General features: G+C 45.9%; 1 protein-coding gene across 12 annotated transcripts in view; it reads right to left on the bottom strand.

The window, feature by feature from the left end:
- Positions 1–27183, bottom strand: part of LOC135241732 (CUGBP Elav-like family member 4) — a 90933-nt gene that overhangs the window by 21350 nt on the left and 42400 nt on the right. For 8 of the 12 annotated variants that reach the window (XR_010326098.1, XR_010326099.1, XM_064312350.1 and 5 more), the window contains exons 3-4: positions 8792–8840; positions 2552–2680 (exon numbers count right to left, since the gene is read on the bottom strand). Coding sequence is in view for 10 of the 12 variants with exons in the window: in XM_064312350.1 (XP_064168420.1) it covers positions 2552–2680; positions 8792–8840 (178 nt within the window). In the remaining 2 variants the exon portion in view is untranslated. The remainder of the gene's footprint in view (positions 1–2551; positions 2681–8791; positions 8841–27183) is intronic. The other 4 variants (XM_064312353.1, XM_064312357.1, XM_064312352.1 and 1 more) reach the window with 2 other exon arrangements.

Genomic DNA, 27183 nt, shown 5'->3' with positions numbered 1-27183 from the left:
CCAAGCAACAAGGGCTGGGTGTTTGTCATAGAAAATATTAAATAAAGTCACAGAGCAGTCACAGCAAAGCTGTTAAAAAAAAAGACAGAAATCATGGAGTGATTAAAAACATTAATATATTGAATTAACCAACTGATCTAATAACATGCACAACTGTAGAAACAGTAACAAGTGTTTGGAGTTTCAAAAAAATCAGTGGGCAGTTGTTGCTAAGAGGATAAATAAAATTAATAAATGCATTGATAGGCTGGTGCATTAAATCACATTTGTCCATCACGAAAAGAGCATGATATAGGCCTTTAACGGTGCATTGCTAGAAACACAGCATATATAGCATACTGAAATTGCATTACTAAAATAATTAAACACAGGGTTAATGTGTGTTCTTTAAAGTCAGATTTGGTACATGTTGCGAGATTTGAGTGTTTGAGAGCATGCCACTGACATTGTTACTGTAGCTACAGGAAAAGTGCTCAGAAAATCACAAAAAGCATTCATGGCACTGGCAACAAAAATAAGGGAATTCCGTGATGCCTGCAACTTCTGTGACAAATACCCTACCATAGAAATAATTACTCTTCTGGGAGACATGTCCTAGGACCTCCCATGTTTCCACTTCATCCCAGCAATAGTCAAACTCCTTGAAACATTACACTAACATTGCAACTATGTTCTAGCATCTGGTTTAATTTGATAGGCAATTGTCGTCACGGCTTAAATATACACATTTTGTTCGGCACTGTCCACTACAGTGGACTCATATAAACTCTGTAAGAGTTGTCCATTTTCAATGCACTAAACAGGGTTTTTTTCTGTTGAACTGTACCTTTTAAGCTCTGCTTCATATGCAAAATGCCAATAGTAGGTGGTATAATTTGCTGATTGCGTAATTATCTGTAGCGTTAGTAAATAAGATGTTAATTTCAGGCAGACTGCGAACACACTAACATAGCCTTATCAGCCTACAATTTACTAAGCAGGTTTTTTGTTAGTAAATTTGGCCCTGAATCCTTTGGCCGATTTGTTAGTTCACAGTAGGAAGTGAACATGCTATAAGTGTTAATTAGAAACTGTTTCAAATATTGACATACAGATGTTGGAGAAGTGCAGTTTATGATGTATAGAAAGTATATTAAACAGTTTAATATAAGGACTGTCTTCAGTAAAAACAAAATTTAATAATTAGTCCAAACTTTGCACATTGAGGCGTCACAAAAATATTTGTGGAAGCCAGTTACTTCCAATTGCTTATATTGAACAATGTGAAATATAACTGTTTCAATGTTATTACTAACTTGGCTGTAAACCTCTGACTAGCCTGGCATATCTTACAAAGCGAAACAGGTATGGACTTTGGAGGTAAATGAGAAACACCAGCAAAAAAAGGCAACAAAGGATATAAATGTCAACAAGGGGAATATGCCAATGGGGCTGGCCAGGATGGAGGGAGGGGGGAGGGAGAGAGAGAGGGGGGGGAATGAGGGAGAGAGAGGAGAGAGAGCGTCCATTGGCACAGCAGCACTCTGTTTATTTCATTTGATCGTCTGTCACTCAGCGCAAGCGACGGGGCCGAGGGGTGGGGGGAGTGGGGGGGGCGCTGCGGCAGGCGACAGGGGGCAGTAAAGAAAATAAAACAGATGCACTGAACACCGATTGGCACGTGCTTCCACTCAGTGTGCTCAGGACCCTTTCTGCATTTCCCCTCTTTTCATTTTACAGTATATATTTGGAAATGCCTGTTTTCACACCTCCCCCACTGCTCAACACATCCCTCGCTCATATCCAGACACATATTTAATAATAGACAATAAATCATGGAACACAACAGAAGAGTCTCTTCTTGCCTGTGTGGGAAGACACACCGGACTGCAGACTGTGAGAACGAGGTCTGTTCTGCCTCATTAAAATGAAGCAGAACAGTTGGGAGTCAAAAGGCAGAATACAGAATTAAAACAACGAATGTCAACAGTATCAATAGTCCATATATGGCACGGACACAATCCAAACAGACTAGTTTTCCAGGCCAATTCATATAGCTGTGGTTAATAAAAGTTTAGATTGTAAAGTATCAATTTTGCACTATGTGTAGGACAAGAAAGAATTCGTAAGGTTTAATATTCCTTCTGCTTTGGCTGATCAGTGTCATTTCTAAGAGCTTATGACAGGATGCTGGGCTGGCTCGTGGAAGGGGAACACTAGTGACTGAGCCTATCAGCACTGATGACTCGTGATCTGTGAAAGAGTAGAGTGGAAGAAGTGGGGAATGGCTGAGAACAGGATGTGGAAGGAGGAAAGCAGGAGAGTTGTGTGTCTGTGTGTGAGTGAGTGTGTGTGTGTGTGTTCTGTGTGCATGTGTCTGTGCGTGCATGCGCGTGTGAGTGTGTAAGCTACAGTGTGTGAGTGAGCGAGTGAGTGCGTGAGTTAGAGGTCTGTGCGTGTGTGTGAGAGTGAGGAAGCGTGTATTGGACAGGAGGAGCGATAATGGAGGAAGGTGGGGGGCATGGAGGGATGAGGAAGGGGAAGGGATGGAGGCGTGACTGCTGGCGCTGACCCTTACTGGCCCCGTCAGGCCCTCTCAGGATGGTGCACTCCTCGATTTGGCCGAAGGCCTCGAACAGCCGCCGCACGTCTTCCTCGCTCTGCTGCTTTCCCAGCATCCCCACAAACAGCTTCCTGTCTTCTGGAGAGAAAAGGAGAAACAGCAGAAGGAAAAAATTAAACAAAACATTTCGTACAATTGATACAACAACTCTGCTTCACTACAAGGAAATTCAAACCCTTCATGTGCTCTCGCATTTTTATTCATAAGCTGTCCTTTGTTTTGCGTCATTTTATGTTGAACTGCTATCAGCTTATCTTTAATTGTGTCCTTGTTCTTTCTACTACTTCAGGAGAACTCTGGAATCCAGTGGGCGATGAATAATTGCATTGTTATGTATTCTTTGAGATTCCACATTGCAAAAGATAAATGAGTTGCTGCCCAACAGATGCAGAGCTGTGTTTTGTCAAAAATCAGAGGCCTTTGCCTTTTGATCTTTCTTCTGTCCTCTTATCCATGCAATCCACTCTGTTGGGGGGGGGTTCTATCTTTTGCTGACAACCCCAAACAATGCTACAGTCAGGAGCAAGGAATTTTCCCATTAATCTTCATGCCTGTTCAGGAATTAGGCAGAACATTCTTTCATTTTTGTTATTTTCTTGCGCTCGGTCATCATTGCTTGTTTCTTGCTCAAGACTGTTGTGGAAAAAGATGAGTACTTGCGTGAACCTTGCTCCCGAATTTCTGTAAAAGGTTGTGAGGGCAGTTTATTGGAAATGGCACCGCTGATCTTTGCGATGAGTCATTTCACTCTGTGGGGGTGGGGGGGGGGGGAGCAGGAGTGAGAGCATCACCCGGGTCTAGACAGATGCGATGCCTCCTGTACCTGCCAAACTCCAACAGACACAGCTGTTCTGTTTTTTGTTTTTTTCCAGTTATGCACTAAAAATAAAGCCAGGGTCTCCTTCACAAGGCAGCATGAGGGTGTGATCCAGCCCAAAAACACCTGGATCAGCCTCCTCATTCAGCACAGTCACTCACCCTGTGTGGGTGTCTGCACTAAACGGACACGCCGCTACCGAGGCAGGCCGGGCCCTGCGCTTACGAGGCCCTCCGGCTCGCCCGCGGCCGCTCGCTCACGCTGCGCGCTTCAGGCCTGTGAACGGGCCCGTTCCTGATCCCGTTCATTAGCGCTTATCTCCCCTCGCGGCGGGCGGCGGCGGCGGGCGGCGGCGGCGTCCCGGGCGCGTTCTGCGGAGGGGCCGCGTCCTGCCTCAGCGCAGGCCGGCCCCGGCCCTCTGCAGGGGGCACGCACAGGGCACGCTTTCCTGTAAACGCTTAACCTGCTAGCTTCTGTAGCTCCGGGAGTCCAGGAGACTGACAGGGAGCCGTGCTCGGTGCGAAACGAAGGTCAAATAAGGGTGGGGCTAGAAGGGAAGAAAACATGCTGATAGGCACTAATGAACCGACTAACGTCCTTAATCTTCCACTCCCAGGTAATTACACAGCAAAGTCCTTGGCGTGGTTGTGCCCCTTTACTCTTCCATGGACTGGTGTGCATGTTTATTTTCCCTTTTCCAATAGACAGAAACCATCATTTGGCCTCAATGCTCCACCTGACTTCACCTCACAGTGAATGTGATGTTGAGTCAGAGACGAATGAGACATACAGAATACACACGCACGCCTCACAAATCACAGTGGCATACATAATACAAACTGTGTATGCAGCGAATGCCATAGGAGTCAGAGTGGCTGCTCCATTGGGCCAGAAGAGCAAAAAAAGTTGGGATATTAACTTATTTGTGAACGTCAAAATGTATGACACAGCCAGGATCAAAAAGGACTGAAAATGTTCCTTTGAATGTTTTTCTATGAGTCATAATTGAGATCACAAGAGCTCTCATTTCATTGCCATGTTCTACAACCACCACATATTTTGAGTCCATGGCATGCCCCATACGGCTATTGGCCCATGCGTGCATCACAATTAATTAGATTCTGGCTGGCACAAGTCTCGGAAAGCAACGGTTATTGAATTTGTGCGTTTTCCCTACTCAACAATCAGTCTCTTTCTCAGCCGTTCACAGGCCTAAAAGTGTGTTTATGAATATGAATAAACGACCTCTGATGCGCATTGCGAATAAAGAGATCTTTAGCCTGGAGCTGAGTGAGAGCTCTTTTTGTAAAATCAATGAATACCGAGATGAAATGGAATTATGGCTTCACATTGCGAAGGAGGTGTGAAGCCCTCTGCTCCCCTCATTCAAAGTCGAAGACAAACAGCCGAAAATCTCACACGACCGTGACACCATCCGACCCACAAGCCTTACTCAGCCCAGTTAACAGGCAGCGGGTTCTGTGAACATTTGGAATCATTTCAGTGGACAGCTCTCCGGTCTTCACTAAGATCCCCATGCTGAACCGTACACTTAACCCCTAGTTTAACAGCAGAATCAGAGCTTTACATCAGGAATGAGCACCTGAGAGTGAGGAATACGTATTTGTCTTATGACTGAGACAATCTGACCCCCCGCCCCCCCAGTCTTAGATACCTGCACCTGAAAGCTGACAGCATTTATTTTCTGGCAGAGAACTCAGCTCTGTTATCAGTAATCAGCTCTGTCCAGACTCAACAGGAATGTGGAAAGTCAGGTTTATTGATGCAAATAAAAGGATATTTGCAAAAACAAAAAAACATTTTCAAAACAGTACAGCGACTGACAGGTGACAATAGCTTGTCTCATAAAGCCTTTTCATTTTAGCAACCAGCATATTAAAAATGAATGGGTTGTGCACAGATGCCAAGTGCTGTCAAGATGGATGCTTCTCTCGTAAGAATAAAGTGGTATTTTTTGTAATTTTTTTCTTGTACTGTCATTTTTTTTAGCTGTCCCTATTTTTCAAGAGACAAGCAGAGTTATTGGAAAACCACTTGACATTTATTATCATTATTTTTTCAGTTTTGTTCTCTTTTTCTTTTTTGCATACACATGCTAGCTCTACTGATGATCTGCCTCAAACCAAAAATCTCTGGGGTTAATATGCTGATCCAATTTTTTCCATCTGTTGAAACGTGAGATGTGAAAAGTTTGCTCGCATATAACAACAGACATTCCATGCAGGCTTTTGCAATTTAAAATCCAAATCATTTTTCAGACACATCGTAGTAGTTACGGTTCCATGGGCTCTTAAAAAAAAAATCAGCTGGCACAGAACCTTCTGCATATCATCTGTGACATAAATCAATACGCTCCCCTGTAGAATGCTGATTTAGATACAGCAACAACTGCTTTTCTGACTCTAGCTAAATGTATAATCTGCCAAATATCCTGAGACTATTCCAACTAATGAAGTAGGAAGTAATTAAAAAGCTAGAAACTGCCAAACTGACACTGTACCACTCAGCTGTGATAAGATTCAGATTTGCTGATTTCAATGCATCTCTCATACTGTGTGATCTATCCTTTGATGCAATTGGAGGCACTGAGCCTTCTGGTGCCACAGCCAAAGCTAGATCTGTAAACTGAAAACTGGGTCAAACTGCTACTTTCCATTTAGGTTCAAATATTTACACTGTTTTCCATTACATTTTGGTCATATTCTCTCAGCATTGTAACACAATCCAATTATACAGAACTCTTGCTGGGTAGTTTAATCGGCACAACAAAGCCAGAGCTATTAAAGTCTCCTCCTTGGGCTCACACTGTGCAGTGTTCTAGGGCGGCTGCCGTTCCGTTGCCAGAGCCATTGGTCACTTTCAGAAGTTCTGCTCGCTCCTGAACACAGGCAGGGAGAGATACGTCGCGCTCATTTGCATGTAAAGTGCACTGTGGCCCCTCGCTGTTTTTACCTGCTGGGGGGCCGTGACAGTCGGGCCCAGAACAGTGTGGGGCCCTGTCAATCTTGAACCCTTTCCTTGGCCCCCCCTCGGTGGCCTCCCGTCCCTTTACACCCCTTGTGAAGGCCACAAGGACAAACAGTTGAGCTGAGGAGAATAACAGACCGCGAGGCCACGCCCGCTCCCAGCCCCCAGCTGAACCTCTGGGCTCTGTGCTGCCCGGGCAGGCTGAGGGAAGAGAATGGGGTTTGTGACCCGCCTGCCGTCTCTCCGCGTCTCCCGGTTAATTGGATGTGTTCCAGGCTCCGCCCCGGCTTTGGCGAGGGGCAGGGGGACGGGGCAAACAAACAGATTGTGTTCTGATAACAACCGTCTCCAATCACAGATTATCAGGTGTGATCTTTCCTTGGCGGAGAAATCCGCGCACAAGGTCAGGGGGAAAAAGCTCTCTGCCGTGTGGAGGAGAGAGAGGCCCTGTTCTCCCTCTGGTGTCTGGAGACTCCCCCCCCCCCCCCCGCTAACTCTCTTGGACCAGGCTCTCCCTTCCTCTCCCTCTACTCTCTCTCTCTCTTTCTTTCAGCCTCATTCTTTCTCTCTCTTTCTGCAATAGCATGTGGGCTTCAGTTCACACCTCACAGATCTCCTGTCCAGATCTGGGCTAATCCAAACACCTAGCTAAATGCTGGGTTTTAACTGGACCGCTCAGTCACAAGATCATCCAGAGACTGATGAACCCCTAATGCCACATGGTCAGAAATAACGAGCTGGAGGCAAGCTCAGAGTAACACGAGCAGCAGGGCTCACGCAATGACACTGATTCTACTCCGAGTATCTAACGGCACGCCTGGACAATCCCAGAAAAACACAGGCAACCCAAGGAGCCGCCTCGAGCCTTGCAGCAGTGAGACGGCACGGCGGGGAAAGTGTTTCTGTAACGCAGGCCGGTTTTGGCTCTGCAGCATCCCCGCTATCCCCAGGAGACCAAGCGCCGGGCCCTGATGAGTGGCTGTACCTGCTAATGGCCGCTAATGCCCACAAACGGCATGCAAATGAGACGCCTCTGACAGATAATTGCCCGCGCTGGCGCTGATTCTGCGAACGTGACTGAGTTGCAGAAAGGCAGCCTGGGCCAGCGGGAGGACCCGCTGGGGACGGAGGAGCGGCGGAACCCGGGTTCCGGCTGCCTCCCTCTGGCTCAGACGCTCCTGGGCAGATCCCTCTGAACCCCGCCGGCGACCGATCCGCCGCGCCGATCGTCAGCTTTGTGTCAGGCTGGGGGTCCGCCCTCCTAAATCTCATTTCCAGCTATCAGCGGCCGCGTTGCGTTATCTTTCCATCCGGCCCCTTCAGCACCCATCGCCATCAGCGCTCAGCAGCTCCACGGCGGCCTGCCACCCTGCTCTTATTTCACCCGGCTCCCGCCGCTTTTTTCCCGGTCAGAAATAGAAAGTTTCTCCCTGGAGCGCACCTGTGGGTCCGGAGCCCGCGGCTGGCGCTGGGCGAAGAGCGGCCTGTATTTCACTCGCTCGCTTCCCCCCTCCTCTTCCACAGAAAAGGGGGGTAATTGATAGCGCGGCCCATCCATCCTTCTCTCTTAAGCCCTCCGTCCAATTTGTCTCGGTAAAAACGCAGGCTGGCTCCCGCCCAAGCCTTGTCGGTCAGACTTTGCCTGGTTTTAGACGCCCATTAATTAAAGCAGCGCTGTGACAAAAATAGGGCCTAAATGGGATTTGTGTGGCTGGGAAGCGTGCCGCCGGATCCTAACCTGTTGGTGTAAATCACCGGCGGGCAACGCCTCGCAGAGGAGGAGGGGAGGAGGAGAGGAGGAGAGGAGGAGAGGAAGGGAGGAGGAGAGGAGGGGGGGGGGAGAGGAGGGGAGGGGGGAGGAAGGCTGCATCGCAGGAGGGATCTTCTCATGTAACTTCTGCCTAGCTTCCACATGCTGCTTGATTTACAGATGGGCTCGCGCAGGCTTTAGCCACCTGCTTGTGTGATATCGCTCGCACCCTTCTGGAATACAGAAGGCATACGCATAAGACGCTAAGCCTAAAGAAAAGATTTACCGATATTGGAAACAACGTTAGATCAGTTCCACTCAATTTCTGGCTCATGGTCCAAATTCGCTAGCTTTCATCCTCCTTTCGGGCGTATGTTATTGCAGAATAATGTACAGAAATATGTCGAGCTTCACACTCGTGAGAAAGGTCGGCTGTCACCCTGAGGAGCAGGAAGTGAGGTCAGTGCTCCACACAGCACTTGTTTTTCAACTTGTGTAAAGTGGCCATGAGATAAGCCGAGCATAATACACAGGTGGGAATGGGCTCAAGTGAAAAATGATGTCATCAGCCACTCTGCCTGTCGTGAGTCAGGATTATTAAAAGGTGGAAGTGATCTGGATGAAGGCTAATTACCTCCTCGCCCTTCGCTGTCTGCTGGCTTCACCTGGATTGGCCGGTTCATCTGAGGGAGGAGGAGAAAACCCTTGTTAATAAGGAATGCTCATGAGCACACACGGGTTAACACACATCCCTGAACGCACTGCAGGATGGCTGGAGCACGTGCAGGACTTGTGAACAGGCCTGTGAGTCCAGACTTTACATTTAGTTTCAAAAAGGCAGTCTGTTCCCATTTCTGGGCCAAATATGGTTGTGGAACAAACATAAAACATCATTATTCTGTTTTCTGTATTAAACAGTCATTTTCTTCTACTGGCCAGTAAAATGTTCAGTGTTAAATCAGCTCTTACAGAGTGAATACGGTCCCAATTGGACTCCTATGTATTCCATTACAGCTGAATTAACACTGGACATTTTACTGTGTCCATGAGGGGAATATAAAATATTAAATATTATATGGAGAGAACTACAACGATACAAATGACAAATGACACCTAGGGCTACCCCTTGAAAAAATAGAATGTTTTTTTGCAATCCATAAACCGAAATTAATTTTAAGTTGCCGGAAATAAAGGTCAATAAGAATTTAAATACAAACCCCTGTGGAAAGTGCTAAATTGAAAGAGCAGATATAGATGGTACCCAATCCAAGCCTAATTCACAGAAAATTAAAACAGCTTGATACATTCACCAGAAAATGCTCCTGGATTGTACAGCTTATATCTACTGTAGGTGCTGTTTATATCTACAGTACAGGCCAAAAGTATTAGGACATCTGTACTTATTTTAGGTAAAATTCTTTTTGCATTATTATACCTTCAAAAAACAGTTTATATTCTGGTTTGTTATTTGATAAAGGTGCATATATTAGCTGAATTCTTCTCTAACTAAAGGTTTTTCTTTTAAACCACAGGTGGCCTGATACTTCTGGCCTGTACTATATGCTAAATTTAGCGTAAAATAGCTTTTATACACTTGAAATATTGCCAAAAAACATGTTCATACAGAAGGACAAGATGACAGGTCAAAAATAAAATAGAGTATCTCTAAAATATCTCTTGCACCCAGTTGGTAATTCCAAATTTTTCTGTTATTCGTACTAATCTTCCAGTTCGAAACCTCAGCCAGAACATTCCAGTTCCATATGCTCTGATAAAGATTTAGTGCTGGCCACATTTAATGCGATTCGCACTGAAGATACAGCCAGTAAGAAAATAAAGCCGTGGCAAGGGCCATTGCACTTTATCCTTTAAAAGGGGGAGCTATGAGTGATTAAAGGTGCACTGGGATTCATTCAGCTGCCTGTGAATTCCTGTGTCAATGCTAATTCTCCACCACCTCTCCTTCTCTGGACAGCCGTTGACTGCGGCAGTGGCCAAGGCTAAATATAGACGCGAGATAGACACGCAGAGCCGCATGCATTCAGGGGGAGCACACGGACACCAAGCCGTGCTATGACACGGGGAAAGGGGGGGGGGGCAGCATAAAACATACTGGTGCCCTGATCCCATCTGACATCTGTATAACACACACCCCCATGAGGCAGAGAGACAAATATATCTTTTACATTCAGGGTGCTGATGAAAAATAAAATGACAATGATCTACTTGCCCGGTATGCACAACATCCCTTGATATTTCAAATTTTCAGTGGTTTTCTGAACATGTTCTGAAAAATATGAAATACCACCTAACCCACTGTCCCTTTGTAACATCATGCTAACAACATGAGGAGGAGAACCCAAACACTGTCCAGCCACATTATCAAGCTGTGACATTGGAATGAAGAGACAGGCTGCACAGAAACGCTTCTGCCTCGGCTTTTCTTTGCTTTTCCGGGGGACGTGCGGGCTGGATTCAGGGGTGAGAAAGTACAAACACAGAGGAACGGCAGGTATGGAGCTGAACAAAGTTCCAAATACGCAGTGGGAGCTGCACTGCCTGGAAGTGATGGGGGTGTAACCCTGGTTGGAATGCACTCGGGATGAAGTCTAGGTGTCCTTGTCAAGCGACTGGCCAGTTCCTCTGATTCTAGCGGCCAGAGATTTGTCACAAGGCTGGAGTGCAGCCCATTAGTGGCCTCCAAGCCAGTGTTGCAACAGGAGTCATTAGATACTGCTTAATACTCCGGAAGTTGCCAGGCAACCGAGGCCAGGAGGGCAGCCCCCCGCGCAGCCTGTTGGTGTTGGGGCCATTATGTGCAGAACTGCACACTCTTTCTCCCGCTCTCAGGTTTAAAATGCTGATATTAGACACATTTCTCCTCCCTGTTCCCACTCCCCGCTGCCCCCTGCCTGTAAGAGTGACACAACAGTGCCTGTCTCTGTCCAAGCCTGGGTGATCTCACTGCCTGGACGGTTCTGTCACTCTTCCCAGGACATGCTGTTCCCAGCCCACACTGTGTGCTCCTTTCTTAAATTTTTATTTTTTATTTTATTTTTTGTTCATTGCCTGGTTTATCCCTTTTGAGTTAAAACATGCTTGAGGGGGAAATGTCAAAGATGTTTCTGAAAACGTACAAAAAAAAATATGTTACATTTTTTTCTCAAACTAGCTGGAATGACTTGACAGTATTTCACAGTAATACCTGGCAGTAAAAGAGTCTCAATGCAAACCCATAGCTTATACCCCCCACCCACACACACACACACACACACACACACATGTATGAACATGGATTGTCACACACAGTCACATCATATCAAAATATCATAGTCACACAACATCATATTCACAATCATGTCACAGCACACACACACACACCATCACGCACACACCAACACACACCATCACACGCACACCACACAACACACACACACCACAGCACACATGCACACACACACACACACACACAAACACACACACGCACATGCACATGCACACACACACACCCACAGCAGGTGGTTTAAATGACATTTGAATCCCTGTCTGCTGAGAGTGAGATTAGCTAGCAGATCAAGGCAAAGTTAATTATATGAATATATCAGGAGCCAGGAGAGGCAGAGCCAGCTCCCCTTGGGCGAGAGATACGGTGAAACTGGCAGCCACAGGTGGCCATTTTATTACACACATACAGAACCTAAGTGCAGCTTCAAAGCCTGAGTGTAGAGTTACAAAACGCTTCACCACCCTGATGAAGTGTCCACAGCGCATCTCCTTCGTCCACGTTGCTTAACTCATTTTAATGAACTGGCAGCCCGTGAGCCTACGTGGAGAATGAATGATCGAATCTAAGCTCGGGCCAGTTCCACTGTCTCCCCTCGACTTCCTGCTCTCTGTCGCAGAGTTTTCTTTTTTCTTCATCCTCTCTGAAAATCTGAATTTTTTCATTCTTTTACTAAAATCAGAATTGCATATTTGCCACAGGAAGGTGAAAAGGCACGGCGCTGTAAAAAGTGACTCAAGTCTCAAGTGCCTTTTTAAATCACTGAGTTTCATTATGCCACAAATCAGACCTGGTCTTAAAAAAAAAAGTGCACACGATATTCTAAAGCTCAAATGCTGCTGAAAACTTTTGCCTCAATAGCCGCATATAATATTGTATTTTAAGTATGTCATATTTCTGCTTTTATTACCATGCTGTACGTGAAAAATATCAGAATTTTTTTCAACACTTGCTTTTGTTTGAAGAAATTCCTGAGAGGGTCCCATTATGTTTAAGACTGGCACACCGTCCTGCAGCAAATAAAGTTTTCACGGTCGTTACATTATATTGTTACTCCTCTCCTCTCAAAGCCACAAAGGCCTGAAGGTATTTAACAGCACTGTACATAGTTCAAATACACTTGACACCATTAGCTTTACTAAAACACAATAAAGCAAAAGTTGACCACTTTAAAAATTCAAATTCTTCCTCTATGGTTGCTCAAGTTTTTCAAACACAGCCCCAGGTCAGACACTATCCATCCATGCCACTGCACTGGTGCCCGCCAAAGCGTTCTCCTCCATCAGGAAACATGCCCAGTTCGCTGATGTCATTTAAAGGCGATTAAGCGAAATTAAAGCGGTCTGCTTTTTGCACGGGCTCACCGCAGGGAAGACGTGTGAAGGATCGGTGCCACAGCCCCATCCTGAAAGAGGCACTCGCCACAAACAACACCATCAAACCAGTTTCGTCTGAGAGTCGAAACAGAGTTCCACAGAAAGTGAGTGGATGCACGAGGAAGTCTTTATTCTTAATACTGGATAGCAGCTGTTATTGTATCATTAAGAAAACCGGGCCTTGTCAGCCTTCCAGTGCACAAGTCAAGCAGTTCCAAGCTCACTTATGAGACGGTATGGGACATTTCTCACTGTTTTATATGAACTATTAAATGAAAATAAAAATAAAAACTATCCCAAGCAGGTCTATTGCAAGAAAAAAATGATTTACCTTTGTCCCATACTGCATAATTACCAGCCAATCGATTCTCCAGTGGGTAAAGTTTTTCGCATTTACTTTTCTTTGCAAACTGGCATTGGCCCCTCGGGTCTCTTTTGGGGAGGGGGGCTGAGCAGTGAGTGTCAGTGCTTATTCACAATGCCTCTCCTCTCCTGCTTCAACAGGCTGCCCAGGAGGTCTCCATCTGTGGCTGGTGCACGGGCGGGGGCGATGAGGGGGGGAGGGGAGGGGGTCGGAGAAAGTTGGACAGGAAGGGCAGATGAAAAATCTTGCCGATGTGTTATCTTCTGCTCCATAAAGCCCCCGTTCTCCCCTGCCACAGACAGAGCATAAAGCAGCATATAGATCACCACAGCAAGAGGCCGCTGCACTACATTAAGTTTATGGCTTTTTTTTTTTCTAGAGTACCAAGAGCTGGGGCTGAGAGAGGGTGGAGGGTGAAGGGTACAGGTGGGGGTGTGGGGTTGTGGGGTTTGGTGAAGATTCAACACACTCAAACAAGACTAACAAATTAGTCAAGGTGACGGCAAGCTTTGCAGAGCCCATTCTGTGAAGCCCTGTTTGTGCCGGTAGCGCAGGGCATCGGCGGTATTCAGAGAGCAGTAAAGCGATCATCAGAAAGCCCACAGGACTCTGCTTTCTCTTCACCGTGCCAACAACAAAGTACTGAAAATTGCTTTATTTCCCTCCTTTCAAAACTACACTTCACTAAGACACCAGGCTATGGAAAGTCCTGGGGTGACTGTAGCATCAGGAGGGGGTTTGGTGGGGTGGGGGGTGCCAGCCTTTCAGTTTTGGCCGTGAGTGCCAAATGAAAGCTCGGGGCTCAGCAGCTTGCACAGAGCCATTTCCTTAATGACCGAATTAGTTCTAAAGCCCAGGGCATCCATTATATTCAAAGAACACACAAACAAATATCCCTGAGAGTGGGCTAAATGGCGTGATAAGAGCACGAGGAGAAGAGAGGGGGATAATGAAGGCGGGTCCCTCTTCACAGCCGTCGCCACGGACACGCTGAGGCTCTGAGCCCCCCCCAGCCCCGCCCCCCGTGTAACAGGTGAGCTCTGGTGATGATGAAAAGGGTCCCTTCTGAACAACAGAAGAGAGTAATTAAGAGAGGGCCAGTCTCTGATGGGGGGCTAGCAGGGCCGCCTGCGCGCAGGCTGTGGTCCAGCGCTGATGAGGAAGGACACAGGCCCGCCCGCGCAAAGCGCCGTCAGGGACAAAGTACAGCCTGTTCTGAGGGGACGTGCCTTATCATGTGAAACGCTGGCCGGGATCTCCGAGTGGAGATCAAACAGACTACGAGCACGACATCTAACAATACATTCGCCACGAGGCCCACACCACACACACACACCGCACACACACACACACACCACACACCACTACACACACACACACACACACACACACTCACTCGCACACACACACACCACTCACACGCACACACACACTCACTCGCACACAGCACACACACACACACACACACTCACTGCACACACACACACACACACACACCCCCCCCTCCACGACACACACACACACACACCACACACACTCACTCCGACACCACACACACACACACACCTGCACACACACACACACACTCACACACACACACACTCACTCACACACACACACACACACACTCATTCACTTGCACACTAACTCGCACGAATGCACACACACACACACACACTCCCACACCTAAATAGTGCCCTTAAATTGCTAAAAACAAGGCATAATTGCATATTAAAATGAATAGCCTCTGAAAATAACTCTTACTCACTACTTTTATCTGTCTCTCTCTCTCTGACACGCACACACACACGAACACACACACACACACACACACACGCACGCACACACATGAACATACACAGACACACACATACTGCACTAAGCTCATGTTTCTGCTTCCTTTCTCCACCTTTTCTTCAAGTGCTAATTCACATTGTTTAATTGTCCTTCATAACCTAATTACGGTGCATACTGCAATATAAATAAGAACTGTGAGATGTTTTTCCATCGACTGTGCATCTCCAAGGAAACATTCAACACATTCCCATACCTGTCAATGTGCAAATGACGTTGAGCTTTAAGTTCTTAATGATAACTAATATATGTAAACAATGACATCAATCTGATTGATAAATACCCTGCTTTAAAAGATTTCTAAATCTGATAAAGCACCACAATTATTAGGAAGATGAATGGGCCAACTTATTCCAGAGATTGGACTGGCAGTGAGAGCAGTGAAACGGAACAAATTATCAATGTGTGAAAAGTCAGTACTTTACATTCTATCAGGGTACTGCCACATACCGTATTTATTAGCAGACTTCAACAATTAGAATAACATTTAATGTTAAAGGATGGGGCAAGAACTATACTGCACATTTAATTAGTCATCCTGGTTAAAAAAAAGCCCCCCAAAATTGTACAGTGCATATAATTATTGTAAGATTTAGATGAACATAGTTTGAATGTATTCCATTATCTCCAACAGACCCTTTTCATAAATAGCCATTCCATTGGCTGTTTTATTGTTATATATGGCAAATTATTAATTATTTCAATCATACTCCATCAAATCTTAATTAAATTGAGTTAATTCTTCATTAGACATATCTTTGGTTGCACTGGTTAACATGCCAGTTTGATTAGAAAGCTAATATAGCCTGCTTTAAGCCCCTCAAAGCATAAAAAGAACTAAAGGTAGGTACAAAATGCATGCTATAACCTTGCGCCTTGCCATAAAAAAGCACATCTCTAACTGAACTAAACACATCCAGAAACAGGTGATTTAGGGTGACACTTAAAACAAAGCAGATGGTAGACCTGCAGGACTCCAGTTTAAAAACTACAGGAGAGAATGTGACAAAATATCATTGAAAGAGTAAGAGTACAACACCATAGAAAGCTGAGTCACTTTCCTCACTGAGGATAATGCTGAGCAGCAGCGGCAGTCAGCCAGAACAGGCCAGCCAGAACATCAGGGATAGTCTAAAACAGTAAGGTTATCCATGTCAGCTAATGATATTTATTTATTTTTATTTAACCTTTATTTAACCATTGAGAACAAATTCTCACTTACAACACTGACCAGGCAATGCTAGCAACAGGCCAGCCAGCTATGTGATCACCAGGCACAGTATGTGCACAGATGCACTTGACTCCAGAATCCGAACTCAGTATACTGAAATATAATAGTATATCATATTTCTTACATGTTTTACACAATATATTTAAGTTCCAACTATGTATTATGTAAATACATAACGTTTCTGTGCGGGATTATAAGAGAGAATGTTGAAAGTTACAGGAGGGAGAAGCTGTAAATGAGCTAAAGTATAACACTGCATTTCATTTCTTCATAACTTAAGCCACGGTGTCCAGCTCACACGTCTAACACAAACTCAGTTCCTCTCCCTCCCTCCCCCCTGATGAGTGACAGGAAAGGAGGAGTGGTCAGCGAGAGACGGCCCGTGTCCGGGGGAACATGTTGAGGGGATGCAGGGTGTAATTGAAAAGGCAGTTTGGGGCTGCGGCGCCTGGGTCTACCTGGAGTGACAGTTAATTAGGATCGGCGGGGGAGGCCCGGCGAGTGCGGGGCGGTGACGAGGTTCCTCTGGGCGCAATGCCACTCGCCCCCTCTAGGGGCAGCGCGGTGACGCTGTGGGCTCTGCTGCTCGGCCCACAGCCCCCTTCTGCTCTGCATCATTAGAATATTCCCCGTCCATCAATTACATACACACACTTTCATTAATCTTTCATTTAGACCAGTCAACAACAATAGCCCACCACTGCCATAATTAATCCTCATAACGAGCTCTACCCCGACCTCGGAAGAACCCTGCTGTTCTTTCTGAATGGCTTTAGTGCTGGAGCTAAATACATACCTTTTGTATTACACATGTTCTATTTTTTTCTGTGGTTGTAGTTGCAAAATTGGAGCTAATTTGGTAAGCAAGATAATTCGGCTTGCTTTATGTCCCGAAATAATACACATACATCCATACATTACAGGCTGAAATGTACTCCAGGGGAAATGATTTAGGATATAGGAAAAAACAAACTGTGTGGTACAGTAGCTCTTCACAAAGCAATACTACACAACTTTACCCCCCCAACCCCACAACTGCTCAACCTAATGTAGCCTGGCTTCCTTTGCCACATAAGATCCAAAATAGCTAGTTTCCTTCTACGCCCATACCCACATTTTGGAATCTTCTGAAAGGCTCAGGATGAAAGATGTGACAGCCAGCAGCAGCCCCTCTAAGGACCAGCATGTGACAGGAAGGAAGCAGAACACACACCTCTGAGAGGTAAGCAGTGGAGACACAGCTCTGCTAACCCATTCAACCAGCAGGGAGGGAAAGTGACTCCCAGGACGAGTCAATGGAACCTTCCCTGGAACCCCACCACGGTCGAGGGCTTGTCTCTGTGTGAGTGAGTTCAAACATTTTTACCCAGGGAAGCAAGGAGGCTCCCCACGGCTATGCCAGACACAGCTCTGCTACACATGTCCTCACAGTCCATATACAAAAGCTAGAAAATGAACGCTGAGAAGGAAAAATAAATGCACACACACACAAATGTGATGCTCTCTCTCTCCCTCGCTCTCTCTCTCTCTCTCTATCTCTCTCTCTCTCTCTCTCTCTCACACACACTCTCACACACACACACACACACACACACACATACAAAGAATGTAATTACAATTGCTAATTAGAGTTCAATAAACCCTCTGGCCCCAGTCATCCTGCTCTTGCTCCCATTCCCTGTTCATTATCCCGTGCATTACTGCTGCCAGTGTCCCCAGTACAGTTCGCCTAACCTCTAACTCATCAGTAGGCATGGCCTGCGTTTGGGACCAAGGTACACTTTCAATAATTTATTACAAGAATTGTGTAATGTGGAGAAAAAAAGTAAAAAAGAAGAAAGTCACACAAATCTTCATTAGATTTGCATGCCCTGCTTCTAAAATAGTTTGAAGACATGATTTCCAATTACTAACTCCCAAAACTCGTGCAGGGGCCAAAGGCTCTCCTGTTCTTTTGTTTTTTCCCCTTAAAGCCTGAGGGAAGAGACGCTCTACTTCAAACTAATGCTTCACTCTAAAAAATCATATTTAATGTTCTTCAAACAGTACTCCTATCTTTACAATTTCACACTAACTTTTGACCACTGTTTGACAGAATAGTATATTCGGTATATATCCTCCCTATCCTCTTGAACAGATACTAGTCTGTTCCCAAAGAGATTGCACATTTTAAAAAGTATTGTTTTTAAAGAAGGGCACACTTATAAAGGCCTTCAAAAATGGATTTCAAGGTATGTTAAATAGCTTCTGCAAACACAATATTTTTAAATAGTGGCTTCTTTGACAGGCCTTGGAATGAATTTAGGGAGGTGGTGGCCCAGTTGGATGATTTGCATTAATACTGCTTTAACATATTGACTCACTTAACCAGACAAACTGTGGTGTGGACATCCACTTAATACGGCTACACACAGGGACAAACGCAAGCATGCGTGGGCACGCACACGCACACGCACACAAACATTATACTGTATATGTCATCTCACCACCAACCTACAAAATAAGAAATCAATTCAGTTTCACACTGATAAAAAGCCATTTGTTTGTTGCCACTATGATGTGTGGAATAGTTTACTTGGATACAGCCCAAAACCTTAAACTAGTCATAAGAATGCTTTTGGATTATCATCAGCTGTGCTCTTATACTTAACCCTAACCATATCTTGTTCCCAATAAGGCTCCAATCTCCACACTATGCTTTTGCACTCCCTTAAATGCGTTACATGCATCTCTTGTGGTTTCTGCATTTGCAACATGGCTAAACATGACACGGTCCTTAGCCTCTCTTCTTCAATTGATAGGATGTAAATGTAACACTGCCACCTGCTGTAAGGAGTGTGAAACACAGGTGTACGCAAAATGAAATCTGCAATTACTCTGCTCTAGAGTTCCTGTGCGACATCTGTGATTAACACGTCTGGACTCTGCTTCCGATAGAATCAGTTTACAAATCCATCTCCTTTGAACACAGCTGGCAACTTAATGCCACTGACATACTCAGTTTTTGCAACAGCTCCAGCATTCTGATTGTAAATGCAAATGGCGGTGCAACAGATTACTGTAGTAATACTGAGTGTGAAGATCAGAACCAGACAGACACTTAAGTTTCTTTGGGTTGCTTAGTTGCAGCCGAAGGCATAGTACATAGTGGCATATGTCCAAACCCCTTCCAAACAAGAAGCCCCTCAACTGCGAAAGGAAAGAACAGGGAGGGACAGAGAGCGAGAGATCCAGAGGGAGGGAGAGAGAGAATTAAAGGACCAGAGAGAGATGGAGAGAGAGAGAGAGAGAGGAAATGCCATTCAGTGGGAGAGCCAAGTGAGTCTGTAAAACCAGTAGATTTTCATGCAAATTCATGCTAATTTATGCGAGCGAGTCAGTGGCAGTGCCTGAGGCTGCTTTGATTGGCAGTTGAGGTTCTGTGTGCGCTGTGGAGGGAGCGTGGGCTCCGGCGGTCTCTCTGAAGTTGAGCGCTGCTTCTCAACAGACAATATGCTCAAGTCCGGAGTTCGCACTCAGATCGGGGGTGAGCACCGCTAGAACCCGAAAGCTTACAGCGCATTTAAATCTTCATTCTCGCAATCGTTACAAGTCAGCTACGACATTATTGCAAAATCAATGTTTTCCCTTGTAAGGGTTACAGACGGTTTCTCGGTTCCGTGTGCTGGCATCTGCGATGCGTTTATTTTTCACGGCGATTTTTAAACATGTCACCGATTCCCAGTTTTCAGGGGAAGACAGTTTATTCAGCAGGCTGGGGACTCGCAGTTTGCATTAATGCACTGACAGGAAAGTACTGCAGGTCAGAGCCAACGTGTCACTTCAGGGGAAGGCAAATTATGAAAAATGTCTCCTGCTCACACCACCCAGAGCAAATGCAAATACCATTAGCTGCTGTCATACATTCTGCAGTTAAACCTCTTCATAACATAAACATAAATTTCTGTACGTGGTAATGCCACGGAATAGCCATGATGGGCTATTTATTGACACATTGTGTGCCAACACATCTTCTTAATGCAAACATAAATTCTAAAGAATGGAGAAGGCACCATAATTCAGTGACAGTTATTTGTTGGCTGAGTTTCCTGTGTGTTCCCCAGACATACAGAGGGGAATGGTCCCTGAATGGGAGTGTTTGTGTGTGAGTGTGTGTGCCTGCCTGTAACGTGCGGTGGGGGCGGGGACGTGTAAAATGCAGATATTACTGCACAATTCATCATTCTGTCTGCTACCTGGCCAAAGACACAGCCATGCAATCAAGCAGACTCCCAAAAACCACAGCTGAGGTGTTGCATGCCTCACCATCCGTCCATATCCTGTCCTCATTTTCAGTTTAACAGCATTTGCCATTCCAACAGGAGATATTGTAAGGAAGTGATTTAATTCAACCAAACTGCTGCCTATCTGTGCTTGTGTTACGCCAAACAGGTCTCTGACATCTTGTTTCACAGACGTCCCCCAGTCCAGTGAATCAAACGCTTTGTTTGTGGAAAGTGTGGTCTGTAGCAGGAAGCCAGATGCGAAAGGTGCAATTACACCTCAGGCCTGCACTCCCCCCCCCCCACCCCCACCCCCCCACTGGCAGACAGAGGGGGAAATGCTTTTCTGGGAACCTTTTTCAAAAATCCATTTAACGGCAACTGGAACACACACATCCAGACCTTTTATCATTCACACCTGGGCGCTGTCTCGTTTCTCATTTAAAAGGCACATGTTAATTTTAGCTCCGCCCCCTCACCCAGCGCCCATCAGAAGCTGCCTTACAGTTCGAACAGAAAATAGTTCACAACTGTAATAACCGTCACCAGTGTAAACAGCGGTCCGTCCCTCTCTGCGGTTATTCTGAGCGCGTGCGCGCGCGGGCGAAGGCTGGCTGCCTGCGAGAGGCCCCGTGTCTCTTCCACCGGGGCGCGGCGTCGCCCGAGAGCAGCGCGCGCCGGCACATCACACGCACCGCATTCTTTCAATACCGCCGTCCATAATAAATTATACATCTATTATGACACCGTTAAAAGAGACGTGTGTCACTTGAAAGGGAATGCGAGATGTGTTTTTTTTTTTTTCTCCTCCTGGCGGCAGATTCCCCCGCGCGTCTTCGGGTTTTCAGTCCGCCTCGCGCTGCATTTATCTGATGGCGGCAGAGCGTAGTTACTCTGCGCTGCACAGGTGCTGAGAAAAGAGCCACAGTAAAATAACAAAACGTGCCCTCGGAAAGCATTAGCTCAATATGTGTAAGGAAGTCCAATGTCCATAAGGAACTGTCTTTCAATTGTATACCGGATTTATGGCATTATGAAAACTTGTTTTTTTTATATTTACAAATCTTACAATTTTGATATTGGATAATTGAATCACCCGTATATTTTTCAGTACATGGAAGTTCATAATAATCCTACTGAATTAAAATCACCATAATGGCATTGCCAGTTATTGGAAGATTTTGTATGTGCATCGTTTAAATGGATAATATTTTCTATAAGACAAGTTACTTTTTCGCTGTGCATCTTGTTTAGCGTGAGAAAAGTCGACAGATGCTGTTCATCCTTCTCGGGCAGCTTGTTATGATGGTGAAGTGAACTGGAAGGCAGATGAGTCCAACGGTTTCTTTTGAGTTCATCACCTGGAATGGCTGACGACACAATATGGGTCTCGGTGCAATTACAGGTTGTTAAAGTGCACACGGCAGGCTGGGGACAGCGCTAAAAGGATCGGAGACTGCACTGCAGTATGCCCGTTCAGCCGGAAACCGAAGCCCGTGCCAACCGGAGGAAACCACAGCGCTGCATCAGTGACTACTGGATTTCCTACAGCGAGAACATAATTCATTTAAATGGAGCCAGGGTCTCTTTGAAGACATGAAAATAGTTATTGGAAAGCTTCAAAGTGCACTGAACAGTATTATATATATGGCACTCCAGTCGGTCACATATCACAAAAAGACTGTGATAAAGCAATATACATGTAATATAATATTTAATGCATATTACCACGTCCTATTATTGCCATTTCACTAATAGTAGTGCCTTTGTGATTTTGTTCACCCTATGTCTGTTGACAACTCAAATTTGCCAGAATCGAGTTTCATTTTCTTAACCACCTGACTTTATCTATTTTATATAGGGATATAAAACAGCACAGATCAGTGTTAATGACTGTAGAATATTTTATTGCCAGGACAGGAGGACTGTGATTCTTCACTGGGAACAACGTCTGTTGGTAAGTGTCTGGGGGTCATCAACAGACACCGGCTTTGTTAATGGTGGCTTGCTTCTACCTAGTGTTTGCCCAAACTCACTAAAAGTATCACTAAAGGTGATGCACCTGAAAAGAATATCTAAAAAAAATAAGAAGAGCTATGCAGGGAAAATTAATGAATTATCAAGGAAAATACAGAATGAAAGATGATTTCAGGATGACTAAATAGGCTAAATTCAATATTCTTGTAATGCACTTTTGCTTTTTAGTATTTGTGTTATTTCAGTTATCGGTTCAAGCAAATGCTCTTTTGTGACTTTTTTTTGTAAATATAAAATGTTGGTAATGGCAACTTGGTATCAAAGCAAAGTAATGCTGGCAAGCAAACCGTGATTAGATTGAGTCTGGATTTCTGTGCAAGGTCTCCTGTGCAACATCTGTGTTCACCTCGAAATGAATCTACCATACCCATCTGCAGAGATGTCTATTTCTGCCGCTCCCATCCTCTTCTTTCTTCCAATCATACATACAGTTTACCAATCTCCATATATGCTCTACGAACCCATTCTGTGAATACACAACGTGAATGAATAATTCATGGGTTTGTCACTGCTTGCTTTCAGATTGGGAAAACAAACTAAAGCCCTGCAGTTAACACTAGATATTTATACAGAGATAAGGATTATACAAAGCTCCCAGGATGAATTTCTTTCCTTCAGTCATGCACAGCAAAGTCTTCTGTCAAAACACTGCCCAGACAGCATGTGCAATAAAAAAAGGAATAATATATACACCTCTCTCCTTAGTCCCATAGCTTGAGTAAACCTTCCACCATGAATATTGTTATGTTATGTTTACCATGTTATACACGTTATGCTACGGTTTTTGCACATGCTACAAAATCACATAGTAGTGATGTGCCTCTCTCATTTTCACCGCACAGATCTGACAGTATTCTGTATGTATTTCTTGCACTTTGCCTGTAGCAAGTAAAACATTTTGGCACAGAGTTCAGTCTGCCATTGATCTCATTGATTGAAAGTAAGTAACTGCAAGAGGGTAAATTCCAGTCCCATAGGTAATGGATACTATATGTTGCCTTGGAAAAGGTATTTGCCAGCCACAGTATCATGTTAAATGAATCGCATTATCCAATTTATATGTGTAAGTTAAAATGTATTTTTACCCCAAAATTCTCTGGGGTCACATTGGACCTGAAGGGCTGGCCCCAAGCCCTACCTGCAGCGTTTGGGCCCTGTCACTCAGTGACAGTAACTCGCTTTCTTCCTCTTCCTCTTCCTCTGAGTGATGCCTGCATTTCAGTTCACAGGATAAGCTGTACTTTCCACAGACAAACCTGTCACCTTTAGCATACACCTCCCCAGTCCTAATTCCTTTTTTTGTTTGACAACAGTTGAAAAAAACAAAACAAAAAAAAAAAAAACGCACTGTAAGATTACAGTCAGGGGAGATAAAGATCTTTGTCTTGCTGCCCGAAGACAAAAGAAACGCGGTCTGCATTTCCTCAAGCAGTAAAAAAAAGTGAAAAAGATAATAAATGAAGTTAATAAACCGAACGCGTGTACAGCCCCCTCCCCAGCCTCCCCGAAGCCCGGGGCTGCTCCGCGGTTTGGGTGGCGGCTGGTGGTCGCAGGCTGCTTCATTGGCCAGTCTCTAATTCCATTAGGACTCGGTTTCACACGTCATCTGGAAACGGCTGGGGCTTTGACTGCCGGGCCATTGGGGACTAAGAATACATGAATAAATTTGAACGTACAAATTCAGTCTGGTTTTCAAATGGAGCCACATCTGCATATGCAGGTCCTCACTTTAGCAGTGTTTAATGATGAAATCAAGCGCACTCAACCCTGCGTGCTGATCTTAGAGCACTTTGTCTGACTCACAGAGCTGGCCACCCGCTTTTGTCTGAAGGGCTCATATTTGACCAGTGAAATCCCAACAGGCCTCTAAACGGGAATAGGCCCAGGGTTTGCATAGTTAATACTTCCCAATGACCTAAACCTGAAATATATGGGATGTATGTTTTCTGCTTCTATTACTACTGCTGCGGTTTCTCACGGCATAATACTTGATCAATAATTTATTTATAGGAATATAAAAGCAGCGATTTAAGCAATGCCTCCGCCAGTGCGCTGGGCCTCAGCTAGCTGCTATGTACCTCCCTTCCCCGGGTGGCTGATGTTGAGCCGTAATGGAGGCGTCTGCATTGGGAAATGCAGCAGAGCCCTGCATAAATCAGCCTGCGGGACGGGACGGGTAATGCGGCCGCACGTCCCTGCCCCGTCGCGGCAGACCCCGGCAGCGCCCGCCCACGCAGCCGCAGGGCGCCGTGGAAACGCGTCCACACAGCGGCCGCCCGCCCAGATTAAGCATCTCGTTGGCGCGGATGCCCCCCCAGCTGGCGGGACGGGGTCAGAGTTTTCTGGTCGGGAGGAGGCGGAACACGAACGGCGGACAGACAGTAAATCCCGCCGGCCCGCCAGCGGTCCCAGGCCCCCGCGCTCCGTATATATTTTGTTTTTTAAACGAGCGGAGCTGACCTTAGCGGTACGAAAATACACATTTCTGATGCGGAGAGAGGCGCCCTGAATAGAAATGGCTTGCAGTTATATAAAAGCAAGAACATGTAACCAGAACAAACAAACAAAACAAAAAAACACTTTTTTAAGCTTATTTTTTCATGCCTTATAAATTAGTTCCGGCACAGAAGCACTACCATTGGTGCTAAATTAAAATAAATCAACCAGAGCATTCAACCAAGTGAAGATATGCACGCATTTATAAACAGACAGGAAATAGAAGCACAAAGGCACAGAGAGAAATAAATTCTGAATGACATCCGCAAGAGCCATCTTTCAGCCAGCAACTATGCCCACCTACCCAATGACTTCACCAAACACATGCTGCCTGGGACAACAAAGTGCTTAGGACACTGCACACTTAGCTCCCGGCTTTGCTCTAGTGTGCTTTAGGGAGGCACAGTCTCATCGGCCGTGGTGATAACCTACATCAGGCATGCAAGGTGGGCCCTTGTGAGCTAAGCAGAGATACGAGCACAGCGGGCAGAGTGATGGAGATGTACACAGTATATGATGTGAAAAGCCCCCCCGCGTGGAGTCTGTCGGGTTTGTGTTCCCTGTGGGATGGAGCTCTTTCACCTCCCGGACGTAGCGTTCCCCCAGCTGCCCCCCCCCCCATCCCCCTCCCGGTCAGTCAAGCACAGGAATAACAAACATCTCTTTCACATTCAACGTTCACATTCAGTATATGAAGCTTCAGGTCGTGTGCGGACTGTGAGCCCCTTTGAGTGCACCACGCTCACAGAATGAATTCAGACGGAGAGGAGACGGACGCCACGTCACAGTGAAGTAAGGCTAAATGGTAAGGGGACAGGGAAATTGCTGCCCGGACAAAGGCTTCCATTTTTATTAAAGTTCCTCTATAGCTAATGTAAAACTGAACCAGGCAACTTGGAGCAGAATTTGAATGGGCGTGATACTCCATCGCCATGATGACTGGCCCACTAAAGCAGTATCTTCCAGCGCTGTGTAATATGCAGGAGCTCACAAGTGCAAAATGGCCGTACTGAAGAGACCACGGGTATGCCTCTCGACTTTGACCCACCTCAGTTTTCATCCGGGCTCCACTAGCTTATGAAGCCATTAACAGCCCCGCCGTAATATCGCTGCGCGCCCCTGGACGCATCATCAATATAATTCCTCTGCTTGCGCTGCCTGTGAGAAGTCGGTTCCCCCCACTGCGCGGCTTCAAGAGCTCCCCATCCTTTCAGAAGCGCAGGCGGCGCTGGCGGCTGCGGCCCGAGCGCGCTCAGTTCTATAATGCAGCGGCTGGAGGGGGGACGGGCGCGGGCCCAGACGCTCCTCCACAGGGCGGGGCTGGGTAAGCCGCCTCTGTTCCGCTGCCTGGCTGCTGGAGCCACGGGGAATGAGTGCGCAGACACGGAGGTTAATTAACATTTTAATCCAGCGCGAGGGTGTCAGCGGAATACAGCCGAACAAAGGAAAAGCAGTGAAGGCAGTGAAGAGGGGGAGCGTGTTTCTGAAGCGCGCGACGAGAAAGCCGGTCCCCGACTCAAAGGTCACCCGGATTCAGCGCCGCGGCGTTTGTTTATTAAAAATGATGGGCTGTTCTGGCATTCACACAGGAGGTTCGGTCAAACGCGCGCTGGTATATAACCCTGCAATTTAAAGCATCCTTTTCTTAGCAAAACAATGAAAGGCAAAGCCTGTCGAAGGAAAACATCTATGAATCTGCCATTTGATTAAATGTTTTCCCATTTCCTGCTGTGTGTTTGTGTGTGTGTATGTCTGTTTGTTTGTGCGTGGGTGTTTGTGTCCTTGTTTGTGTGTGTGTGTGTGTGTATGCATGTGCGTTTGCGTGTGTGTATGTCTGTTTGTTTGTGTGTGGGTGTTTGTTTGTGTCCTTGTGTGTGTGTGTGTGTGTATGTGTGTATGCATGTGCTTGTGTGTGTCTGTGTGTGTGTGTGTGTCTGTGTGTACGCATGCCTGTGTGAATGTGTGTGCGCATGTGTGTGTGATCACGTGTGTGTATGTGTGTGTGTGTGTGTGTGTACGTGTGTGTGTGTTTGTGTGTCTGTATACATGAGAAGAGGGCTTTTTCTTACATGCTGTTGATGACATTAGGAAGCTCAGGCCACTGGAACTCTCCCCCCTGGGCC

This window comes from Anguilla rostrata, chromosome 16 (assembly GCF_018555375.3).
Source record: "Anguilla rostrata isolate EN2019 chromosome 16, ASM1855537v3, whole genome shotgun sequence".
Taxonomy (NCBI): domain Eukaryota; kingdom Metazoa; phylum Chordata; class Actinopteri; order Anguilliformes; family Anguillidae; genus Anguilla; species Anguilla rostrata.
This window is presented reverse-complemented; position numbering and strand designations above follow the sequence as displayed.